Source organism: Pleurodeles waltl, chromosome 5 (assembly GCF_031143425.1).
Source record: "Pleurodeles waltl isolate 20211129_DDA chromosome 5, aPleWal1.hap1.20221129, whole genome shotgun sequence".
NCBI lineage: Eukaryota > Metazoa > Chordata > Amphibia > Caudata > Salamandridae > Pleurodeles > Pleurodeles waltl.
Window position 1 is genome coordinate 1,631,958,712 of NC_090444.1, and position 26,876 is coordinate 1,631,985,587.

The 26,876-nt window shown below is 43.8% G+C and overlaps 1 protein-coding gene across 2 annotated transcripts in view; it reads right to left on the reverse strand.

Annotated features, from left to right (window-relative positions):
- NBAS (NBAS subunit of NRZ tethering complex) overlaps positions 1 to 26,876 on the reverse strand; it is a 1,762,396-nt gene that overhangs the window by 1,126,843 nt on the left and 608,677 nt on the right. For both annotated transcript variants that reach the window (XM_069235962.1, XM_069235961.1), the window contains exons 25-26: positions 9,275 to 9,448; positions 771 to 904 (exon numbers count right to left, since the gene is read on the reverse strand). In XM_069235962.1, the coding sequence (XP_069092063.1) occupies positions 771 to 904; positions 9,275 to 9,448 (308 nt within the window). The remainder of the gene's footprint in view (positions 1 to 770; positions 905 to 9,274; positions 9,449 to 26,876) is intronic.

Below are 26,876 nucleotides of genomic sequence, written 5' to 3' on the forward strand. Positions count from 1 at the left end.
CATTAACTGGTATACACTTCACTCTCGTTGTCTATTTGATGTCACTCAGAACCCCTTACTGAAAAACATCTCTGTAACTCATTCTTAGCCACCTATACCTCTATACGTTGCTAGATGGTCACTGTCCAGCTTTCTTGGGTGTGGATAACCACCACAAAGTTTTGAAGGTTGTTAAACTTTGACTGGGGAAGCCAAGCATAATCAGCTCACAGTTGTCCTACTTTGCGTGGACCTCTACAGAGGGCAGTTCATATTAATTTGTCTCAATTGAAGCTAATACACAAGAATAGCTTGGACACCCACGAAAAATAGTTTGTTCGCATCTAGGCATACAGTGATAAACACTGCACTGTTCACAGAACTGGCACTGGGGTATGAAGTATCTAGTTCTCTTTTAAGGATGTGCTTAGTTAAAAGGCTGCAAGAGAAATGGGTGTTAGTGAAAACTGTGGCATTAAACAAAGAGGAAGTAGACACTTGTCCTTGGCACATTTCCTTAAGTCATCAAGCTTATAACTGAAGCTGCCGAAGTATAGTAGGAAAATGCTAAAGAAAATTACACTAATGAATGAAAGATAATGCAGGTGGTATAAAACTAAATGTACACCTGCATTATTGAAAGCTTACATTACAATCCTAAATTCTAAAATAAAGTATTCCTTCTAGAATAAAGTATTCCTCATTCAGCTTGAGAAGACAAGCCACAAACACTTGTCCAAAGTCGTGGAGAATTATAATAATAATGAAATACGAAGCACATATGTTCTTACCCATAGCCCCTTTGTGGAAGACATTCCAGTATATCATAGCAGAGAGCAAGCTGGTCATCTCGTTCACAATTGTAAATGCAGTCCAGGGCTATCATCATTAAGTCATCCTGATCAGGTATTATTTTTTGCTGGCACTGGGAAAAACATTTTGATTAATCATTTGATGACTTTTATTGCATAATGTTGTATCTTTACAATAGTCACACATCAAGAGATCTTTCATAAGACACATTGTAACTTTACAATTGAACAATTCATTTTTCAAGTTCAACTATCTCAGCTAACATGTCTTCAAACATCTAACTGCTCCCATTCACAATTGAGCTGCAGTACATCACAATCAAAGGATACATTTTTAGATAATGAGACATAAAATTACCTATTTGAGACTCCAACCAATCATAAAGATCAACTGGTCACAATTGGATGTTGCCAATAATATTCCTGGTTTACAACACTTTGAAATATCAGAATGATAGAAGAACACTTCTCTTTAGTGGCACTGGTTTTTATGCGTTTAAAATGTTAATTGAAATATATTTTCTAAGTAAGTAAAACAGGTGAATGTGTACACTGAATAAACTGGATAATGTGCCTTTATAAAAAATACATTACTTCTAATCTGTAGGCTTTTACCTGTTCTCCATCTGTGGAACCCTGCCACATAGTAGTTGAAATGGAAATTTCCTTTCAGATTTGTTCCTATGGAGCTTTACAAGGTCGCTACTATGCCTGTGTGTTTCTGTACATGCCACTCTGCTGTATATGCTACTGTTCCTCCTTCACTTCTGCCATGTGCACCCTCTCAAATGTTTTCTTTAAGAAACCTGTCAGTGTGAAGGATGTGATCACTGGCAGAGGAGAAGGACTGGTGATGCTAAGAATAGAGAGCCTCAAGGCTAGGAATAATGCCGTCATCATAAAGGAAAATTTATATTACTCCATCAGCGCTCTCTTCTGGTTGTAACCCAAGGCAGAGTTCACAGCATATAACATACGAGAGGGTGTCGGGAAAGGTAGCAGTGAACTGCCATCAGTTTTAGAAAAGAGGTTTCTTGAGACCTGATCGAACTCAGCGTCATCTTGAGAGGAAACATTTATAACATATTCCAGAGTGTGCCAAACAGTGCACACGTGTACCCATAAGCCAGGTGAAGGCCACAACTCTGCCTTAGCTCTGGTGAAATATGCAATTTTCACCAATGCAGGGATATCCCCTGTAAAAAATGGGAAAAGGGGATATAGAAAACTTTCCCACGTCTCCAGCAGGAGAACATCACCCAGGGACCCAAGATCCCCTTACAATTGAGGAGCCAATGCTGTCCAATAGTTACTTCAGGTGAATTGTTACTGCATCTGTGCCTGGTTACCACAAGCATAAAAGATGTATCCTAGAAATGACTGCTTGAATTCCAACTCAGTGAGTGAGTACAAACGAATGCTCGGTGTGTCTGCCCTTAGATTTAAAACAAAATGCTCAGTTTCACAAGTTAGTTTGAAGCCGGCAGTAAGTGGAGAGTAAGCGACCACTTGTTTCCTGATACAGAAGAGGATCATGATGTTGCTGAAGTGTATGCCCTGTTTGTAAAAGGGGACACAGAAACCTTTCCCACTTCTGCAGCAGAAGATCACCACCCAGGGGCCCAAGATTCCCTTACGATCCAGGAGCCAATGCTGTCCAATAGTTAGTTCAGGTGCATTGTTACGGCATCTGTGCCTGGTTACCACAAGCATAGATGATGTATCTTAGAAGTGGCTGTTTTGCGTTCGAAATCACTGGGTGAGTGCAAGCAAATGTTCAGGGTGTCTGCCCTTAGACTTTACACAAGAGGCCCAATTTCACAAGTTAATTTCAAGCCAGCAGTGAGTGGAGTGTTTCCTGATACAGAAGAGGATTATGCTGAGGTTTATCTTGACTGCTCTGGAACTTACTATTTATAGGAAGACCTAGGTTGCCAGGTTGGCTGGATTTAACAGGTTCTTGGAATAGGATGATTCAGATCAGTTCAAATAAGTGATTATGGATTGCTCCACCAAGTAGGCCAACCCTTCATACTTCGATGTGGCAGGCTAAAGGCTAACTCCAGGAAGAGTCAGAGCATGGTCACAACACCTCAATTATGGCATGAAAGAAGGATGGCTCATGTTGCTTGACCTTCTTGCCCATCAATGGAACCCAGTGCTCCAGTACAGAGATTGTATGAGGAATTATGCATGGTTGCCTAACCTTTACAGAAGGTTTGAAGTCCCAAAAGCCTCTGAAACCACCAAGCGATTATGGACCTAAAGTGTAAAATGTAACACTTTGTCCAGAGGGAGAAGTGTTCTCACAGATTAATTTCTTAAAAGACCACTATGAAATAAATCATTCTTGATGAAATCTGTGATTACTGTAAAGTTCATGTTAAAGCAGAGAGCAAAACGGTCCAGAATACCAGGGACATATTGGATTTATACAGCTCCCTAAAAGGAGATTTTACTAGGTAGTCTTCTAGGCAGGAGTATTAGTGGACTTTCTGCAGGCACAAAAATGCTAACAGAAAGTACTTTTGTAAATGCTCATGGGGTGCATTTTGACCCAAAAATCTGTGCCAACTACTGGTAATGCTCATCCCTATACTAGTTTGAAGGAATTTTCTGTCATCCTGACAGATGAAGGATACAAAAAAGTATACAAAAACATGCTGGATGGAATGCTCGATTAAACATCACTCGCTGGTAATTACTCCGAAGGCATCCCAGTCCCTTGTTCTTTTGCATACCATGTCACCTCAGGTTGAACCTAGCTATACGTAATTCAGTCTTAACCTGCTCCGATAGGATCACTCCAGCTCGAATTGCCAGGCCAGACCAGGCCCTCCCAGAACCAGAACACAAGCAGTCAAAGACCAGTCTCTTCCCTTATCAGTCAGGTACACCTTAGTTCCAGTAGCATTGTGTGCAAGGGACCCATGTCTTAGCATACATGTCCTTCTCATGCATCACACTTTAATACAAAAACATGATGGATGGAATGCTTGAAATAATCTCAGCCACTGGTAATTACTCGGGTCATATCCCAGTCCACCAGCCACCGCAATTTGAAACCAGCCAAATGCAAATCAGTCTTGACCCTGCTCCAGTGGGAGTAGTCCAGCCCAAACTGCCAGGCCAGGTCCTCCCTGAACAAGAACACAAGCAAGCCAAGACTGGTTTTGCCCTAATTAGGGCTTGTTAGTCAGGCATACCTTGCCCGGACGTGGGTCTGTTATACCTCATCTAAGTAGGTCGAAACTGGTCTTGGGCTGCTTGAGGTCCCTTCTGGAGGCGGCCTTGCCTGGCACTTTGGAATAGACTGTTCCAATGAGTTACTAGGATGGCACTGATTTGCATGAGGCCCATCTTTGCCTAGAGTGTCACGGTGGGTGAAAAACAATGGACTGGAATGTGGCCGAGTGACTGCCAGTGGCCGAGATTAAATCAAGCATTCATCACCTTGTTGTGGAAGTTTACATCCTGGAAATAATTGTGCTGAAGATGTGTAGAGCATATCTAGTAAACATTCAAAACTACTGTCAAGACCTGGACCAGAATAACCATCTTCAACATCTGGAAGTGGACGAATTATTGTAAAAACTGGCAGTGAAGTCACTTCCTGCCCTTTTCACAGACAGCAGAGTTATCTTCCTGGTTTAAGAAGGTGGCTCTATGATCACTAAAACAGAAACCCTTGCATCAGTTCACAGGTTCTTCAGCTATAGATTAAGTCTGATGTGGAGGCTTTGTACTTGTAAAGTGTAGCCATTTGTGGTCAGCCAAGGCATCGAGGGGCAGTTGGTGATGTAGTGATGGTGGTATAGTCAATGCCTGTTATGCAGAGGCAGGGAAAGCCTAGGCCAAAGGGACTTATTCTTCTCTGTTGATGACAAAAGGAGCTTATGCAGTTGTCTCCAGGAAGCACTTCATCTTAGATACTGAGGCTGAAGCAGAGGAAAAAGAGATGACGGCCAGAGGACTCAGGTAAACATGACATTTGCTTTGAAAGACAGAAAAGCTGATTTGAAGGCAGACTGTTGTTTGGTTGTACCACTGGGAGAGAACTCTGAAACTCTGAAATTTGGCAGTGACTGCATTAGTTCTACACTGTACAGCTCCTCACTTGTTCGTAGATCTAACAGAATATTCCAGCCAAATGGCAAGTAGATGACTTGGTACTGAACCTCCTGTTGTGAAACTGAATACCTCAAACCCACTTGCTGCTGCATGGAAAAGACCCATGTCCAAGGACTGTGCAGCAGTGTCAATAAGATCTCTCAAGTTCAGCAACTTTTTATGTTACCTCATTTCTGATTTTGAGCATAGATGTGTACTCCTCTAGACTCACTTAGTGAGCGAGAAGACACAATGATCAAATTGCACCAGAGGTAAAGATCATACCTCGCCATAAGCACATTTGTATTACCCTGATTAATTTTTAGATCAGTTGATTGAAATAAGATTCCCTCTATAGTTAAACAGTTGATAAGTGGGGTCTAGAAGATTATTTTCTTGTGGAGAGCTGCAATTAGGACCACAGGCTGAGCTGGGGTATTCCAAGTGCCACAGACTTTGTAGGTTATAGTCAAAAGACTTGGCAATAGCAAGTTGGAGGGTCCACGTGTCAGTCACTGACTATGCAGCTGGTGTTAACAATGCCAGAACTGGATTTGTAAGAAAATATTTGTGAAATTTAAGTCCCCTGGCTTACTGGCAATAGGAATATTGAAGTATGTCTGTATCTGAATTAGCTATTCTCATTATCTTACTTTAAGACATAATCAGGCTTGAGACAACTGAGGCTGCAAGCACTGGTACGTGAATCAGAGGTATCTATATTGGCTACTGTTGTGGGGACTCTTGCTGGAAAAACATGCAGAAAATGTAGAGTCCGTGGCCATGTAATGTGCCCAAGTAAGCACAAGACATGGCAGGGGGCAATGTTCTGCAAGAATTGGAGACAAAGTTAATGAACATGTAGCTTATCCAAGGGCCATGCTTTATTTCCAGAAACCACTCTGTAAGAATGTGGATTATTTGAGTGGGCAGTCACCCACCTCAAGAAATAATAACACTAACTTGTCAGAGTGAACGATAAAGCCACTAAATTAACCAGAGCCCCACCCCTGATAACTATTGCACAGAGCAGACAGGCTTAACATAGGGCAATGTATAACGTATTTATGTAATACCAATACAGCAAAAGTCAAAACACCAAACAATATGTAAAATGGAGGAACGTTTAATAAAGAAAATTATACAAAGATAAAAAATCCAATAAAGGGAACAGGGGATATGATTTTTTAAATAATTTTGAAAGCAAAAATAATGTCAAAAAGCACTAAGCACCAATGATGGTCTACGAATGTGGCAGAAAGGGACCTAGGAAAGATTTCAGGCTTCTCGCGATGGAGCATGGGTCTTATAAACCAAGTGGGTTCTTCCCAGTCAAAGATTTTACGTTCTGTTTCTTTATGGAGCTCAAAATTCTCCAGCAGGGCAAGCCTGAAGATGCATCCAAGGAAGGTACATAGAAATCAGACACTTTTGTCACAAGGTCCCCCTGTGGGAAGCTCCAGAGGTCTTGGAAGTCCAAACATTCAATTACCAACTTTTCAGTTTCTGGAGCAGCTCCTCTGGGTCACTTTTAAAGCTCCCAGGACAGCAAGGACAACACTTAATGGCAAGGACTCACTTCAGCAGAGGCCACTATCAAGGTCCAGTTAGTACTGATCACTTCAGAAAAAAGACCCTTGCAGCTTGTTGTATCCCTGTAGCCACACAGGAGGTCAGCCAGCTGACACTTGAAGTCCACTTCTTTGTCCTGGCTACAAGAGGAAGTAGGGCCAGCCCTTCAGGGCTCCTGTCAGGTTACAGCAAGTAATTCCGGGCCTCTTCTGATCTTAACCTGGTCAGAAAAATGTGTTCTGAGGAGGATGCTTTGGGGTTCCGCGTTTTTGCTTTGCACCAGCTATTAGGTGGGGGTGACTCTTGGCTCCTTCCCAGCAAATGGGGTAAAAGTCCTCATGCAGAACCCTACCCACTTTTGAAGAAGTTCCTGTTTGCTCGACTGAACACAGTACTCCTAACAATTAAGAAGGAGAAACTCTTCCTCCCTTGTGCAGAGCATGTATTCCCTCTCAGAAGTGTGGCCAGGGAAATGAACAGTTTCTTCTTCAGTGGTCACTAAAACTGGTTCTGGGGGTAGCACTCCTCTCACTGGGTTCAGTGCCAGCCTGACAGGGAGAACAAAGGGTTGCCTTCTTATGTCTCACCTTACATTTACCTGTGAAAGTGCAATCCTTTTTTGCAAGTTAATAAAGTTCCATGGTCCATTCTAACTGGTCTTCCTGGAAGGGGAAGAAAGACACCTTCCCATACCCAGGATATTTTTCCTGCCTAGGGAGCAGTTTTCATGCCTCATTACTGGCAGCCCAGCTGTCAGCAGGCTAATTGTAATTAACCACTGGAGGGCCAGGTCATTAAAAAGGTAACTTTCTAGAAGCTTTTTTCCCTAAATATTTATTAAATATGTGGCTTTACCATTAAATTTCGATTTTACTAAATATTAACAAGAGTCTTTAAATTACTTTTGTAGCACTTGGCTGTCAAAAGTTACAGGTCAAAGCTTTTAATCTGCACTTTGACATTTTCTACGATTAAGCTACAGCCGTGGAAATAGCTTTTGAGGTCTAGTCACTACAAAGACATGGCTATTTTAATTTCACACATGTTTCAATTTTAAATATCAGCACTCTACCTTGTGGGTGACAAGGTGTAGTTAGGCGTGACTTCTAATATTTAAAAACAGTGGTTCCTGTCTGTCAAAAAAGGTTATTTTGACGGGTCTTAAGAGTGGGTTTTAGGCTACTGCAGTCAAGCTACAAAGGGAAGGCCTGAAGCCGTGCTTTTTCTGTCAGTTTAGTGGATGGCACAATCAGTGCTGCAGTCCACAAGTGACACTTAACATTCCATGCCATGGGTGTATTTCTGCACTCCATACTATGAGTTTATTGTAAAGTTAAACATGGCAATTACGGTTAAGCCAATTTTTACACGTTTAAAGAAGGGGGTTAGCACTTTACTCCTGGTTAGCAGGAGTAAATTGTGCATAGTTCTAAATTCAGCAAAACAGGGCAGAAGCACAGAAAAGAATGTCACTTCTTGCACACATGCTTGGCCAAAGGCAATGCATTGAAGGCATTGTGTTCATGTGTACTGGGCAAAGGCAATACCTCATACCAAGCAAGCTTGACTAATAATTTGATATTTACCAAGCACTCCAAATGAATGGTATGTTGTGCAGGTACCTCATGGCTAGTGGACATAGGCTATGTTGTTGTTCCTTGTTTGGGCAATGATCCTGTGTTATTTCTTTTTCTACTTATTTTCAAAATGTTTTTATAAGATCTAGGCGCAGCCCCATCTAGCTATTTCAAAGAGCCTGGGGTGGTTACAAGTCATACATAAAAAGCAAAGAAAGCAGGAGGACATAGAATCTAACTGGGTAAAAAGTAACCATATTAAATGATTATCAATAACTATTCTCGAGTCTCTCCAGTGGTCAACTGAATGCAAATCCAAAAGTTCAGTTTTCAGAAGTCTTTTGAATTGTTTGTGATTGAGTTCATATAATTCCATGTTTTAAGTCTTTGAACTCCCAAGTATCTGCTTCTATGTTCCATCCACTGCTTGTCAACTCCAATAACTGGTTTGGAGAAGTAGTAAAATATTTTGGAGTAACAAGAGCTGGAGTTTGATACTAAGACAATGCACTGCACTGACTACACCTCACTAAGGTACCCCCAGTAGTGTGTGGATCCACCACCTAGCTAGTGAATCCTGGTACCAAAACTCTAAAAGCAATGGAAGCTTCAGTGGGGAAGCCTAGGTACTTTTAAGAGAGGCAACTGTTTAATTATCTTTTTGCTCAACCTCTTCAAAGCAACACTTGGGCATTGATTCTACTGTTATGGTTACCGTTGTTCATTACAAAGAATAAACACAAAAACAGTCATTCTGTCCACTATAAATTCCCAAAAATCTATGTATGATTAGATTACACCACCAAAGGTATGCAGAAAAATAGCCATGTTGGCTGCTCAGTCTAGTGTCAAGAGACTGCTCAGCGACTAGGAGTGTGAAACACAACCTCTCACAGTCCTATTAGTTACCCACAGAAAGCTATCAAAAATTACTTGAACTTTTCTGCATTGATTCCTTGATGACATTGCTATAAATTACTGTGTTAATAATGAGCGTATAAAGTGGAGATACATAAAGATGAGATACCTTTGTAGCAAAACTAAAACGTTTTATCGTTTTAGGTTGGCATCAAATGATGGCTATGAGTCAGTAAAAAAAAAAAAAAAAAGCAACCAGTTTCTTCTATAATGAAACATATATCTGTGTTCTGCAGCCCCAACCTTGTAACAAAATGTCCCCATCTACAAATCAATAATTGCATTGAAGAAACTTGATGAACTTACATCTGGTTTTGAATTCTGAAAAATCTTTAAAGGAAATTTCAGATCTTCTTTTGCAATGATTACTAGATATTGTTTCAAGAGTTCATTGGCAGCTCCCGGAGTTTGAATTTCACAGCGATGAAGAAATGGCATCATCCACTGATAGGCATTCTTAACATATTTTTCATCAGAGGACTGTAAATAGAAACAATGATTTGAAAAGGAAAATATGTGTCAGGCAGTGCTTACCAGCATCACAAATTCAACTTTTTCCTGCAAAACCATTGGCAAATGTCTGAAAATAATCTGTTAGGCATCAAGTTTGAAGAAATAAGTATTGTAGCATGACCTATGACCATTAAAAAGTGTGCATGAAACAAATAAATGACACATTCATTTATTTACTTTTCTATGCACATTATAAAATGATGCAAACACCAAGAACGAACATTTGCACATTAGGACCTGTAAAAGAAGTCTCTCGCTAGATGTAAGGTCCGTAGGTTGGCCTAAAAGAGTGAGTGACTGTCTTTCTCTCTCTAAACTTTGTGGTGATGCAAGAAGACTGTAGTTGGCATAGTAAATTAACCCTTAACAGAAGTAAATGGCTGGAAACCACAAATATATGTAGGATTGAGGGTGTCAGGAGGGGGGCTATGAGAAAGAAAGAGAGGCTCCTGTGGCAAATCTTGCATCAAACGACTACTATCACTTTCCATGTCATTCCCAACCTATCCGGACGTCGCCACCATTTCCTTTTTGGGAATGTTCTTCTCTTACTATTTTGTGCAAATAGTTACAAACAACTATTTTATTACATCAAAGCCGTAAGAGCTTTCGATGAACAGTGACTAAAGGTAGTTGGGCACCAAAATGTGCAATGTTTGCCACATCCCCATCTCCAACTGAAGAGACATTCTCTTCCTGGATTGGATAGGACTATATAAATAGACAAACTTTAAATCAATAGTCAACAGGATAGGCTGACATACGTAGCAGCTATGGGAGGAATCTCTCTTTGGCGTATATTGTACAGAATTATTTTACTAGGAGACATGAATTAGTCATTGCTCTCAGTCAAAATAATGAATTTGATTGTCAAAAGTTGAATGCATAACGCATTTACAAAACACAATGTTTTTTGTATCTTACATTTTCCAATTAGTTATTGTTTCAGCATCATTTTTCCAATACAATTAATACATTTACAACTGCACACGTGCTTCACAACAGTTCATAATACCCATACTTCTTATCCATGAACATAAAAAGTGCATGTGAGGCACAAGTGTAAGTGAACATATGTAACAGGGGCTAGACATTTTGTTTTCTTGTACAGCGTAATAAAAACATTACATTTAACAAGTGGCAAAGGTAATGGGCCCAAAGGAATAGGACTTATTTCTTGGGTATGTGTCAAGAGTGAAGGGAAACCGGACAATTGGTAACACTCAACAACTGAAATCAATAGGTATTAACATAATCGGCTTCTTCCAAGGCCAAAAATATCTTCTTCTGAGTCAGCTTCCTAAATTTACATTTTATATTTGCAAATAATTAACTTTCAATATTAAAATCGAAAAAGGACTACATGTCAACATCTTCTCAGAACTGGACAGCAGCCCGACAATATTTCCAAGAAATCTGCTCCATGGCTCCTTTGTCCAGAGTTAAAGGAAACGCCTTTTTTAAAAATATATATATAAACATGAAATATAATAGGGAGATTCAAAATGGACCAAAATGCCCAGCACCCAGTGATCACCACAGGTGACAGATTACAAGGATTGGAAATACATTCTAAAAACCCAGTAATGGGGTGTAAAGACAGGGAGCATGTGAAGGCAGATACGTTTGGTGAGTGCAGCATTTATCCTACTGTTTCCAGGAGCAACACCGCTCCTGGAATTGTTGGAGGTCTGTGGCATGTATCTGTAAGGATTGTCCATTAAAGCGCATAACAAATGGCTACGGATATCCCATCGGCTACAATATAAATCCCATAGGAAATAATAGGATTTATATTTCGGCAAACAAGTTATCCGTCACCGCTGTGACAGAGTAACCGATCCGCTGAAATCTAAATCAGGCCCTCTGTCTCCTGAAACAAACACATTAATGGTGGGATTCAGTGAACATAACACATCTTTGTCACAATGGCTATAACACAAGGTGACCGAACTGAAAAAAAAAGAAATGTAACATTAACTGCCTTGGAATATTAGGTTTTCTCTGTACAAGTAAAGATAGGCCAGATTGAGGAAGGGGGTATGTTTATTACCTTACATAAGTCCAGGAGTTTCTTTAGAAAAGGATGCAACACAGGTAAAGGAATCACTAGAATTTCAATTAAAATACCCTGCTTGTCAAATCAATATGTGGCTGCCATTTGGACAGCCTACACAACCTTACCATGCCATCAATGATAAGAGCAAAACTAGCCAACTCCTCACAAAAACAATTTGGTCCTCTCACCCTATCTGATGGCCATAAGCCCTTCCAGCGAAAGGGTCTCCACTTCATCCATACAGAGGTTCTCTAGGTCTTGCTATGCAGGGGACACATCTCTATGATTGATAGCAGCACTGACGAACAAGTTTACTTAATTTCAGTAACGCATTTTCTACGCACGACTATATATAGCTGCAGATTCCTTAACTTTGAATTTCCCTCAGGAGGCTGCTTTTTAGCAACAGCGCAGCAGATTTTTATACAGAGAACGACCCAGCGCGAAATGGTTTGTTTCTATAATGCCCGACCTTTCTTTTCTCCCACATATTCCATAAGGAGTTGGTGGTCCTCCCAGAACTCTTGTGCAATCAAGGTAGAAGACAAAGCTCTTTTTGGGTCCAGGCGATGGAGTCGCTCCTCTTCCTTAGAGAAATGCAGGGGAACAAAGAATGTGGGCAGGGTGACAGTATATACCAAATTAAATGGGGTCACAACTTTTGGGAGAAAAGAGGGATGTGTGCTAAGCACCACTTTGTCAGGAAACACTGTGCGATATGGAGGCTTGGATGACGAGGCCTGCAGCTCACTCACCCTCCGGGCAGAAGTTATGGCCAAGAGAAAGGCTGTTTTGATGGTAAGTAGCCTGAGGGGACAGTTGTGAAGCAGCTCAAACGGAGCACACGAGGTATGTGAGAAACAGGTTCAGATCCCTCTGAGGCATAATGACGGGTGATGGAGGAAACATATTACAATAGGCGAGTTAAATGAAGAGGGTTGGCCAGGCAGCCACAGAAAAGCAGTGTCCCCAAAGCAGAGCTCTGCTGGGCAAGAGACAGAATAAAAACAAGAACATAAGAAAGAGAAGCAGAAAGAGTATCTAGAGACCTCCCTGTACAACGTTTTATAAATCTTTGCCAAAGGCAGATGTATACCGTTTTTGTGAAGAGACACCGGGCTGCTAATACAACATCCCAGACTTTGGGAGGGAGGCCAAAAGATGTCAATTGTTGCCACTCAATCTCCATGGATAAAGGCTCAGTCTTGACAGGTTTGGGTGGAGAACCCTCCCCTGCTGCTGAAACAGAAGCTCGTCTCGAAGGGGCAGCCTGATCTGAGGATCAATGATCATTTTCAGAAGCTGGGGATACCAGAATCTCTGTGCCCAATATGGAGCCACAAGGAATACTTGGGCCCAGTGGTTCTTGATCTTTTTGAAAAATCTGGGCAGGAGTGGTATGGACAGAAAGGTGTCCAAATAGGCCTAAGCTCCACTCGTGACAGGAAGCGTTGCCGCAAGATTGTCGCCTTGGAAACTCCAGTGTGAAATACTGCTGACATTGCACGTTATCTCTGGAGGTGAACAGATCTAACCAAGTCTCTCTCCACTGCTGAAAGAGTCCTTGAGACACCACTCGTATTCTGCTAGGCACTGAAGGATGAGTGTGTCCGCCGTGGCATTTAGAGAACCTGTCAGAGAGCCTATTGAACCACCATGGCTATGCCCTGCTGTTCCAGCCATGACCAGTGATGCAGGGCCTCTTGACAAAGGCCCCACGAACCAGCCCTGCTTGTTGCAGTACCACATGACGGTAATGCTGTCCATAAACACTTGCACTAACTTCCCCTTGGCAGAGGGAAGAAATGCCTTCAATGCTAGCCAGATTCGCCAAGGCTACAGGACACTGATGTGGAGCCCAGATTCCGCCACAGACAAGAGTCCTCCGATCGCCACCTCTCCCAGGTGGTCACCCAATCCCAGAAGTGATGCATCTGTCACTACTGTGAGGTCTGTTTGAGGAAAGGAAAGGAGAGGAGTCTGCCTTTGGCGCCATCACAGTTCGTAATCCACCACTGCAGCTCTTTCGCTGTTCCCTCCGAGATCTGGACCATGTCGGAAAGATTTTCCTGAAGTTGCGCCCAATGGAACTGCAGGTCCCATTGCAGAGCTCGCATATGCCATCTGGCATGATTTACCAGCAGGAAGCCATGAGGTCCTGCAGCCGCAGGGTCAGTCTCACCAAAACCCAGGATAGAGGCTGAAACATCGGTATCATAACCTGAATATCCTGGATTTGCTACTCCAGAGGATAAGCCCGATACTGCACTATGTCCAGAACAGCTCCTATGAAAGAGAGCATCTGAGAGGGAGTCAGGTCTGACTTTGGCACGTTTATACTCAGCCCTAGTGAAAGAAGGTTTGCCGTAGTCTGGAGGTGGGAGACAACAGCCTGGGGTGAGTTTGCCTTCAACAGCCAGTCATCGAGGTAGGGGAAGACTGAAACCCCTAACCTGCGCAAATGAGCTGCGACCACTGCCATCACCTTGGTGAACACCCAAGGGACACTGGTAAGGCCAAATGGGAGCACAGTGAACTAAAAGTGCTTGTGGTCTACTTTGAACCTCAGGTAACACCTGTGGGCAGGCAGGATGGGAATGTGAAAATATGCATCCTGCAAGTCCAGTGCTAACAACCAGTCTTCTTGGTCTAGGGCAGACAAGACCTGAGTCAATGTGAGCATCTTGAATTTCTCCTTTTTGAGAAAGAGATTGACAGTCTGTAGGTCTAGAATAGGGTGAAGACCCTTGTTCTTTTTGGGTATCAGAAAGTAGCAGGAATAACAACCACTGCCTACTTCTAATATCGGGACCCTTTCTATGGTTCATTGGTCAAGAGCAGCAATTTCCTTCTGGAGCAGAGACAAATGATCTTCTGCCAGCCGTTCAAATGTTGGTGGTATTGGGGGAGGAAAGGATTGGAAAGGCAGGATATGATGGAATTCCAGTAGAGAAGATGATGTTGAATTCTCCCACTATATGAGCAAGCCTGGTCCTGACTCTTCAGGAGCCGTGCGGGAGACAAATCGACTTAGCACCTGCTTCACAGCTGAAAAATTGAGGCATCACCTGTATCGCAGCTGGGAAATCGACGCAACACCTGTGTGCGGATGCCGAAATCGATGCATCACCCACGCAGCGTGGCTCTTCACCAGCATGCACCGAAATTTCACACGCATCACTGCTGGGCATCAAAATCATTGTGAACATGTGCGGCTCGAGGTTGCCCGTCCAGAAAGCAACCCATTGCTCTTCTGCAGGAGAGAGAAACGACACATCGCCTACCTGAATGGACAAGAAAACGACGCACAGCTTCACTTCTGAGTAAGGAATCGACGCATCGCTGACTTTTCCGACACATTCTCGCATGTGCGGCTTTATTTTTAACACAATCCAGGTACTTTGTGTAAAAACAATGCATCCATTGATTTCTATGGATTAAGACTCTTTCTGCTCTAAAAATTCATAACTTTGCTTGTGTATGTTGGATTTTTGTAGTTTTGGTCTTGTTTGACGAAGATAAATATTGGCTATTTTTCTAAACTGGTGTTGAGTCACTTTTGTGGTGTTTTCACTGTGTTACTGTGTGTGTTGGTACAAATACTTTACACATTGTCGCTGAGATAAGCCTGACTGCTTGTGCCAAGCTACCAAGGGAGTGAGCAGGGGTTATCCTAGGTGTGTATCGCCCTTACCCTGAATAGAGTGAGGGTCCCCGCTTGGACGAGTGCATGCTGACTGCCAACCAGAAACCTAATTTCTAACAAATGCATTTCACTATCCATCTTGAAATGCCTGATTTAGAAAAGCAACAAACAGACGTCTGATTTTACAAAACTCTTTAGTTCTATCAATATAGTACACTTAAGCTCTTTTTACATATAATGTCTGGAGGGCTCTTTCTGCAACTGAATTAGGTTGTGGAAAGAAAACTAGTAAATCAACTGACTGGTTTAGGGGAAAAGAGACTACCTGTGCTAGGAATTCTGGATTAGTTTGAAGGACTACCTTGTCTTTGTTAGCTGGAAGAAAGGTTCTCCCAAGGTTAATGCCTGGAGCTCACTGACACGTCTGAGTTAAGTGATTGCTAGTAAAAATGCAACCTTCCAAGACAGAAATTGGAGTGGGTAGTTATGCAACAGTCCGACTGGAGGACCCATAAGTATGGTAAGCACAATGTTGAGATTCTAAGCAGGTGCTGGGGGAACCATGGGTGGAGTTACTCCTTTAAGTCCTTCCATGAATGCATGCTTGTAGGAAGTTGGCTCTGTATATACTATCTCAAAGTGAAAGATAGTGTGTACAGAGTCCAAGGGTTCCCCTTAGAGGTAAGACAGTGGCAAAATTTGATAATTCTAATGCTCTATTTTGTGGTAGTTTGGTCGAGCAGTAGGCTTATCACAGGGTAGTGTTAAGCACTTGTTGTACCCATACAGGCAATAAATGAGAAACACACACTCAAAGACTTAACTGCAGGCCAATAGTTTTTAAATAGAAAAATATATTTTCTTAATTTATTTTTAGAACCACAAGTTCAAGATTTGAAGTAAATACATTTAATGCAAAGTACTCCACACAGGTAAGTTAGCAACTTTGAATTAGAGCAATAACATGTACAGTTTTTGTTAAAATGCCAAATAGCTATTTTAAAAGTAGACAGTGCAAAAATCAACAGTTCCTGGGGGAGGTAAGTATTAGTTAGATCATGGGTAAGTAAGACACTTACAAGTCTCAGTTCCTGGGCATAGGCAGCCCACCTTTGGGGGTTCAAGGCAACCCCAAAGTTACCACACCAGCAGCTTAGGGCCGGTCACGTGCAGAGGTCAAAGAGGTGCCCAAAACACATAAGCACCTATGTAGAACAGGGGTGCTCCGGTTCCAGTCTGCCAGCAGGTAAGTACCTGCGTCCTTGGGGGACAGACTAGGGGGGTTTTGTAGAGCACTGGGGGGGAACACAAGTAGGCACACAAAACACACCCTCAGCGGCACAGGGGCGGCCGGGTGAAATGTGCAAATCAGGCGTCGGGTTTTGTATTGGTTTCAATGGAGGGACCCAGGGGTCACTCTAGCGGTGCAGGCAGGGAACAGGGGGGCTTCTCGGGCCAGCCACCACCTGGGTTAGGCAGAGGGTCGCCTGGGGGTCACTCCTGCACTGAAGTTTTGGTTCCTTCTGGTCCTGGGGGCTGCGTGTGCAGTACTTGGTCCAGGCGTCGGGTCCCTTGTTACAGGCAGTCGCGGTCAGGGTGAGCCTCCGGATTCTCTCTGCAGGCGTCGCTGTGGAGGTCCAAGGGGGGGTCGTCTTGGGCTACTCACGGGGTCGCAGTTGCCGGGGAGTCCTCCCTGTGGTGTTGGTTCTCTGGATCTCGAGCCGGGGGTGTCGGGTGAAGAGTGGGAAGTCTCACGCTTCCGGCGGGAAGAGTGAGGTCTTTGAAGTTGTAGAAAAGTTGCAAGTTTGTTGTTGGTTGTTGAGCAGAGCCGTTGCTCACGGGAGTTTCTTGGTCCTGGGATTCAGGACAGTCCTCTGAGGCTTCAGAGGTTGCTGGTCCCTGTTGGATGCGTCGCTGTTAACAGGTTTTCGAGTCAGGAGACAGGCCGGTAGGGCTGGGGCCAAAGCAGTTGTCATCTTCCATCGTCTCTGCAGACTTGTAGGTCAGCAGTCCTTCTTCTTAGTTCAGGTTGCAGGAATCTTATTTCCTGGGTTCTGCGGTGCCCCTAAATACTAAATTTAGGGGGGTGTTTAGGTCTGGGAGGGCAGTAGCCAATAGCTACTGTCCTGGAGGGTGGCTACACCCTCTTTGTGCCTCCTCCCTGAGAGGAGAGGGGGCACATCCCTAATCCTATTGGGGGAATCCTCCAAAACTAAGATGGAGGATTTCTAAAGGCAGGGGTCACCTCAGCTCAGGTCACCTTAGGGGCTGTCCTGACTGGTAGGTGACTCCTCCTTGTTTTCCTAATTATCTCCTCCAGCCTTGCCACCAAAAGTGGGGGCAGTGGCCGGAGGGGCGGGCATCTCCACTAGCTGGGATGCCCTGTGGCGCTGTAAAAAAGGGGGTGAGCCTTTGAGTTTCACCGCCAGGTGTTACAGTTCCTGCAGGGGGAGGTGTGATCTCCACCCAGTACAGGCTTTGTTCCTGGCCACAGAGTGGCACTCTCCCCATGTGGCCAGCAACTCATCTGGTTGTGGCAGGCTGGCAGAAACTGGTCAGCCCCACACTAGAAGTCGGATTGGTATTCGGGGGCATCTCTAAGATGCCCTCTGGGTGCATGTTACAATAAATTCCACACTGGCATCAGTGTGCATTTATTGTGCTGAGAAGTTTGATACCAAACTTCCCAGATTTCAGTGTAGCCATTATGGAACTGTGGAGTTCGTGTTTGACAAACTCCCAGACCATATATTCTTATGGCTACTCTGCACTTACAATGTCTATGGTTTTGCTTAGACACTGTAGGGGCATAGTGCTCATGCACATATGCCCTCACCTGTGGTATAGTGCACCCTGCCTTAGGGCTGTAAGGCCTGCTAGAGGGGTGACTTACCTATGCCACAGGCAGTGTGAGGTTGGCATGGCACTCTGAGGGGAGTGCCATGTCGATTTAGTAATTTTCTCCCCACAAGCACACACAAGCTGTGAGGCAGTGTGCATGTGCTGAGTGAGGGGTCCCCAGGGTGGCATAAGACATGCTGTAGCCCTTAGAGACCTTCCATGGCATCAGGGCCCTTCGTACCAGGGGTACCAGTTACAAGGGACTTATCTGAGAGTCAGGGCTGTGACAATTGTGGAAGCAAAGGTACAGTTTAGGGAAAGAACACTGGTGCTAGGGCCTGGTTAGCAGGGTCCCAGCATACTTTCAATCATAACTTAGCATCCGCAAAGGCAAAACGTCAGGGGGTAACCATTCCAAGGAGGCATTTCCTTACAATGCTTTAATAACTAGATCTTTGAAAATTGATTAATGCTGTCTGTTTTGCAAGTAGTTGGCAACTGCAGCAAGATGCAGGCATATTCAAGTGCGTGCTAGACCAGTGGTCTGCAAATGAAGTGAATAGCAGACAATATTTTGAACTGTTGCATGAAACCGGTCAGTGAGTGTACTATGGTAGTAGAAAACAATGTTTTTCCACTTAGCAGCTTAACATGCTCTGGCTGTGGGTTTACAGGTTTCTTTGATAATGGTCAGACATTCTGAATTAAGATTGAGGTAACCAAACTCTATGACCTCAGGAAGCAAATAACAAGGTTAGGTTCCTTTGGATTTGGTTGCCTCACTTTTCCATGGTTCTGAGTGAGATGATCTGGATTGAGGGGAAGCTTCTCATGAGGCACTACAGAATGCTCTAGCATGAGGTTATTTTAGTGTTTTATTTAGGCACATATGCTTTAGCTTGGGTCAGGGGCCTGTGCCCTCTCACCTAGGCACTTGCCATTTTATTTGTCTTAATAGTTTAGCCAAAGCTTCATTTTAGTGGCAATGTTTTATTATTTTATATCAGTTGCAATTCCTCGCAAAATTGTTACTAGTTGTCTGCACAACATTTGATCTTGTTCTCACTCCAAGGTTATACACAATAGTTTACCGGGTATTGCCGATCCAGAGAGTGCAATGTCTGCCCTACACAGACAAGACGCATTATCATGTCTGGGCAGTTCTCAGCACAATAGGTTTTATTATGAAAACAACAGGCTGTCCGAAAATAAGGCAGAGCTTGCCATCTCATGCTGCATATTGTTGCAGTCTCTGCTGAAACTTAACGCTTCCTCTATTGTTTACACAGAACGCAGTTGCTTCAAAAAATATATATATTGAACCAAGATCCTGCTTCTGTTTGTCTTTGCATGTATGAGACTTGTAGATCTGAGAGAAAAGGGTATGATCCGTTCCACCACGACTTCCCTGAGGAGTCGGAGTGTCATGCGATAGGCTGCCACAAATCACCTTCACCTCTGGTACTGGTGAGGTGCTGCTAGCTAGCCAGAAGGGTTAGGTCGACAGTTGTCATATGGTGTGGAACAAACTCAGTCTCCCATACTCTGTGGTGCTGCTGCCCAAAATCCAGCAATCTTGTTACCACATCGAGAGTCTACAACAGTTTAAGTACTGTGGTGAACCATGATTGTGGAGTCCAAGTGGGAGCTAACAGAACAAGAGGGAGAGGTGGAAAAGTGTAGGGAACAAGAGGGAGAGGTGGAAAGGCGTAGGCAAATATCCCTGAGGAGTTCATCCATTGAGCATTGTTCTTGAATAGTGGGTGTGGGTGCCTGGAGGTGAAGTCTGTGCATTTTGCATTGGTCTATCTGTGGAAACCCCCACTTGTGCAAGTGTGGGAGGAGGACTTGTGGGTGGAGTCCCCCCTGGTGGACTTGTTGCTGCATCCTGCTGAGGAGGTCGGCAAAGTTGTTGTCTGTCCCTGGGAGGTGTTCCGCTAATAGGTGCATGTTGTCACATACTGCCCAATGCCAAATCATCTGAGATAGGCATGATAAGTGTAGAGAGTGTGTCTTGTCCTGTTTTTGTAAATAGAACATGGCTGCTGTATTGTTTGTCTGGACCAAGACAACTTTGCCTTTGATGTAGACTAGAAAAGCTTTCAGTGCTAGGTGAACTGCCTGAAGCTCCAGGCAGTTGATGTGAAGGGTCTGATGTCTGGTGTCCCAGAGACACTGAACTGTGAGATTCTGTAAGTGTGCTTCCCATCCTGTAAGTGATGCATTAGCGGTGAGAATGATCTGGGGAGCAGGGTCTAGAAAAGGCCATCCTTTCAAAAGAAATTCTGTGTTCCACCACTGCAGAGTGTGATGCGTGTGGCTGTCTACCAACGCTACATATTGTAACTGACCCAGTTACTGTGACCTTTAACTCACCAGACATTGTTGCAATGGTTGCATACTTGGTATGGCATGAGGCACTATCCCAATACAAGATGCCATCATGTCTAAAAGTCTCCGAATTGTTCTGACTATTATGTGCTGGCTGGGAGTAAATTGTTGAATCAGAGTTGTGATGGTGTGAATCCTGGCTGCATGGGGGCAGGCTTATCCCGGCTGTGTGTTTAGAATAGCCCCTAAGTATGGCTGAATCTGTGAATGTTGAAGATGAGACTTTTCTATGTTGATTGTAAACCCCAGTTGATGATGAAGTTGTAGAGTGGCCTGAATATGCTGCAGACACATCTGACTCCTACTGGCTATGATGAGCCAATCTTCCAGATATGGAAAGATATGAACACTGTCTGCTTAGATGTGCTGCAACTATTCCTAGACATTTGGAGAATACACGGGGAGCGGTAGTGACTCTGAATGGGAGCACTTTGAAATTGCAATGTGTTCCCACTATCACAAACCTGAGGTATTTGCAATGCGCTGGATGTATTGGGATGTGAAAGTAAGCATCTCTTAAGTCTAGTGCAGACATAAGGTTACCTCATTGAATTAGGGGAATGACATCCTGCAGAGTTACCGTATGAAAATGCCCTGAAAGTATTTAATGATTTAATGATCTGAGGTCTAATATAGATTGAAGTAATCTGTCTTTTTTTTTAGGAATGAGGTAGTATAAGGAATATACTCCTGCTGCTCAACTTGCTGTTGAAGAGGGACAGGTTCTATGGCTCCTTTGAGCAAGAGAGCCTGTACCGCCTGTTTGAGAAAGGTTATATGTTCTGTGGAGGGCTTGTGTCTGCGAAGTGGGATGTTTGGAGGTGTTTTTATGAGCTCCAGACAATAACAATGTTGGATAATATCCAACACCCATTGATCTACTGTGATGTTTTCTCAGTTGTGATAGAAGTGTTGAAGCCTTCTCCCAACAGGTGTTAAATGTTCAGGGGAATGAGGAAAGAGTCACTGGTTTGAGGTAGAGGGAGCGTTGCAAGGGAACACACCCTTTCCATGACCTTGGAATTGTTTCCTGTTTACGTGCCTCTATAGTATCCCCTTGAAGTGGAGGTGTATGAAGCTGTTGCCTGTAGGAGGAGGTAGAAGCATGTGAAGGTGTGGTCCTGCTGCCCTCCTCATTTATAAGGTGTCAAAAGAAACTGCCAGGAGTAGGGGTTTCTAATGCCCTCGAAGGATTTAGCAACTTATGTGCCTTTTTTTTTCTTTCTAGTGTTTGGTCCACCTCAGGACCAAACAGATGTTGTCAATCAAAAGGGTCATTTAGGATCAGTCAGATATGTGTAGCCAAGCATGTCTATGCAGCAGTATGCTAGTATTGATACCCCTGGCAGCTGTGTCTGCTGAGTCTAGGGCACATCTGATTGAGTTATTGGAAATAAGCTTCCCTTCCTGAACAATTTGATGACCTCTCTTTTTATTTGTCATGGAGATGTTGGAGGATTTCCTCCATTTCGTTCAAATGGGCCCTGTCGTAGCTTGCTAACAACCCTTGGGTATCAGCAAATCGCCAATGGTTGACTGCTTGTGCTACAACTGTATTCCCCAACACATCAATGAGTTTAGGCTCTTTATCTGGTGGAGGTGCATCTGCGGTTGTCTGCAAATTTGCTCTTTTGCGGGCACTAGATACAACCAGTGAGTGGGGATAGTTGACCTTTGATGCAAGGTGGGTATGAGAGTGCAACTTTGCACTTGTTTTCCACCCTCGGTGTAATAACTCATGCCCACACTGGATCTTTAAAAATCTCATCCGAGTTGCGAAGCATCCCTTTCAACATGGGCAGTTATTGACATGCCCTAGTAGTTGAGAGTGTGTTGGTAAGAAAATCATCCTCAATTGGGTCTTTGAGTAAAGGGACCTGGTGCTACGTAGCTGCCCTATCAATGAGTTTATGGAAGGATGTGGCGTCATCCGGAGGTGATGTTTTAGCTGGGTAGAGGTCTGGGTCAGTATCCGCAGGAGGGTCAATGCCGTAAGTGTCCCAAGAATCTGTGGGCTGTTGACCTGCGTTATCTTCTCCTCCCTGATCCCCAATGTAAGACTGCGGGGAGCCCTGGAGAGTAACATCAACAACATTATTAAGTGAGTGATGTGGTGAATGATGTGGTGGTGGTGGATGATGGGGGTAGAGGAGAAACAGGCAAAGGTGGTTGCTTAGGAATGGGGGCAATATCCTCCTCCTTGTTTTTTTGGAGATGCAGGAATATCAATGGCCTCCACTAAAGAAAGCTGGCGATTGGGTGGATTAAGCACTGCCTTTCCCAAGATCCAACTGGTAGAAGGCTGACCATGGATCTTCTTTTGTTTCGGATCAAGTATTTTGGACACAGTCTCTAGAATGGGTTCTGGTGCCGAAATGGAAGATTTCAGTGCAGAACTTGGTGGCTGTTTTGGAGCCGAGGTGGTCAGAACCGAAGCAGTGGAAGCCGAGTTGCTTGGTACAGCAGATGTCGGTTTTGGCTTGGCTTTCGGTGTCAGGTCCGAGGGCATCCTTAGCAGATGTTCAGTGCCTACCATGGCCTGTCAGCAGTGGTGGCCCGGGAGCTGTAATTTCGGTCAGAATCAGATGTCTTTTGGGGGGCTGGACAGGGGAATGGGTACTCACTGCACGCTGTCCTGAAGGAAGATCTTGGATCTGCATACTGAACTCAACTTTGGAGTCTGATTCAGAGTCCAGGATGGAAAGGGACTCTCTGCTGTTGTAGTGTTCTTCCTCTTGTTCGACATCAATGTGACTGAAGATGTTGGGAGTCTCTTCCAGATCTGTACGTAGCATTTCCTTGTGACACACTTGGCAATACCGCAATGTTTTCTTCGTTCAAAAAGAACGGCAGGCCTCACAAATCTCCTTGTTGTGGTCAGGAGACCGACACTAGTTGCAGACCTAAAGGAGGTCGGTGTTTGGGTATTTTGCATGCCAGGTGGGACAGAACCGAAATGGAGTTTGTTCTATTAGCAACATAACGTTGCTCGAATCCAATGAGATGAAAAGGGAGGCCCAAATGGGTAAGGCCCAAAGGCCGCAAGTGGAAAACGTTGAATCAATGGGTGTCTGCTTTCGTTGGGCAAGAGTGAAACCCAAACAAAAACAATTCTGACGGTTATAGATGTTTGCAACAGTCAGAAGGGAGCCCAAAAACAATATTGAACTGGAGCACCGAAGAGCACGTCCGAACCTGATGGCGGAAAGAAAACAATCGAACAGTGGAGTCAATGCCCATGCGTAATATCACTGACAGGAGGATGCACTTTACTTTGTGACTAAAGAGACTTCTGTGAAGAAAAACACCTTGCGCACATCGGGACCCAACACTAGATGGCAGAAGTATACAGACCATGTGTATCTACAGCTACAGATGCCATCGAACATAATTGTTATGAGGATCCTTGGCATGGAGTGGGTTTTCCACATGAGCTTCAAAGCTTGAGGAGACATTTTTCTAAAGGACTCAGATATGGCTTGTTCACATTCCTGGGATAACCCCCGGGATCAAAATGTGCCTCTAGAGTAGGATAAGCAAAGAACTTGGTGACAAGGTTGAAGAAAAAGACTTATCCAAAAAAAAAAAAAAAAAGCAAAGCAGAGCTTAGTCAGGCCTCCTTCACCCAAAACGTAGGCTAGACATCTGAGGTATGTGGCCTTTGGAGTGAGTGGTGCTCATTTTTCTCTCACCTCGCTGGCCAAATATTAGGTCATTCATCAGTGAGGTAGTGATTGGGCTACTAAAGTGAAAATGTTAAGGGGGGTAGGAACAGGCATCTCCACTAGCTGGAGAGCCCTGGGGCACTGGAACAGGAGGCCTGAACCTTACAGTTCCTGCAGGGGTGCGGAAATGTGTCTGCTAGTGGCAGGCTGGCACAGACCAGTCAGTCCTACACTAGAGGATTAGGTAAAATACAGGGGGCATCTGGGTGCTTTTTCAAATAAATCCAACATTGGCTTCAGTGTGTGTTTATCGTGCTGATACGTTTGATACCAAACTTCCCAGTATTTAGTGAAGCAATTATGGAGCTGTCGAGTTCGTAATGACAAACTCCCAGACCATATACTTAATATGGCCACACTGCACTTACAATGTCTAAGAATTGACTTAGACATTGTAGGGGTATATTGCTCATGCAGCTATTCCCCCACATGTGGTATAGTGCACCATGCCTTAGGGCTGTAAGGCCTGCTACAGGAGTGGCTTACCTATGCCACAGGCAGTGTTTTGTGGGCATGGCACCCTGAGAGGGATGCCATGTCGACTTTGCCTTTTTCTCCCCACCAACACACACAATCTGCAATGGCAGTGTGCATGTGTTGGGTGAGGGGTCCCTTAGGGTGGCATAACACATACTGCAGCCCTTAGGAACCCTCCCTGGTTACCGAGCCCTTGGTACCACTGGTACCTTTTACAAGGGACTTCTGTGTACCCGAGGTGTGTCAATTGTGGAAAGAATGGTACATTTTAGGTAAAGAATGCTGGGGCATGGTTAGTGAGATCCTAGGACACTCTCAATCAAGTCAGCATCAATATCAGGCAAAAAATGGGGGGGTGGAGGGTGAAACTGCAACAAGGGCCAGTTTCCTACACCAGGTCTCCCAATAGTACTCTTCCTGCTAATGGGCTGAATTCACACTATTCTTGTGAATTTTGGAAGTATGGGGTAAGGGCATGACGGAATTGCAGGTATTGGTAAAATTTGTTAAGATGATTCTGAAATTCACCTCTGAGTTCTTTCATAACCATACCCTGGATTACGTCACCTAGTGTGGAGATGCTGATATTGTCCATCCCAGGAAACCTTCAAGAGTTCAACCTGATGTAGACTTGATCCCTGCTATTGGGGGTCAAGTCTGCCCCACTACCCAATCTGACGAAGGGAGTGTCTCCATATGTCTATGACCACTTGGGTAGCTGGAGGCAGTAACTCTGTCTTCTTACTACTGTTTAAGTAATCTCATATGGAGGTCTTGCTCATGGCTCACCATTCTAATGAGTAAGCTGGGTCTGAATGGGATGGGAGAAGTAGGTTTAAGTTAATTATGCACAGTAATGGGGGCAGCACAGAGAGAAACATACTTGATATGGTGGAGGTAGGTTTAACCTAGCACAGGTACTGGGGTCACATGGAGGAAGCTTAGTTGAGACAGCTTGCTAGGAGACTACAGAGGACACAGGAGTTAGTGGAACTACACTAAGAACGGTGAGCCTTAATGGACAGAGAAAATTATAATTACAATAAAATGGGGAGTTGTGGGAGGATAGAGCTGTTGAGTGAAAGTAGAAAGGAGGAACGTTATGGGGCACAGTGGACATAGGAGTATATGAAAGACAGCACAAGTAATCATTTCTTCTAGCAGGATGTCTCCTCAATGACCTGATTACAAGGCTAATACCAACTTCTACTTGATCATAGTTAATACATTGTTCCTTAGTCCAAGAACAACTAAGCAGAACACCTAGCCACCCAAAGGTAATGCTTTGAAGCCACTTCATACCTTTGATTTTTTAAATTAATTTCCTCCCATACTGGAATACTGACATGCCCACGCAGCCTCTCCGCTTCCATCATCCTTCCTCTCCCCTGTTTTGGCCTGTGTTCCCATGAGAAGTCTGACCCCCTGTTTGTTCCTGCTGTGCCTTCGTGCTCCTGCTGGTTCCACTACTGAATATCAACTCCAACAATACTGAGATAGAAGAATTTCAAGGATAGAATATCAAAAGACAAAATATTGAAAGGTAAGGGCATAAATGAAAGCATAGATTTACTATTCCAAACTCCACATCTATGCACATCTTCCTACCACTTAGGTACATATATGCAGAGTTATGTACAGAAAATCTAGACTTACTTAGCTATCTATATTTTTTTTTTTTAATTGTCCTTGATATTCTGTTCCACTTAAATTGTGGATTCGACATTCAAAGTACACCCTCTACTGTTGTGTCCATGTGAGGAAAAGGGATGTATTATGTAGTGTGGAAGTGCAACCTCCTTGTGTAAAGCACTTATCAACCCCTTTTGGACCCTTGGGTTTCGTCTGCTAAACCTTCAGCTCAGTCCTGGGCAATTGTGGCACTGAGCAACAAGGCTTACATCGAGAAACAAGTATTAAGCATTTAAACAGCACCAAAACAAATGAAGAAGAAATCGACTCAACACTCCCAACACCAATTTATTAAAATAGGTTGTGTTTTTTTAATGAGAATTTAGACAGTAGAACAAAAAAGATCCACTGGAGGGTTCCAGACATCTAGATTTTAAAAGATATATTAAATCAGTGCAATTTAACTCCACTGTGAACAAGCCTTGGCAAAGTCACCGAAATGGACACATAGAAACGTTTAAAGAAAACTTAGGCAAGATTCAATGCGGTCGGTTAGAAATACTTCAGGTGACCAACTCCAGTAGTGAGCTAGTCAAGGGGACCAGCAGGGTCCTCAAGAACAGT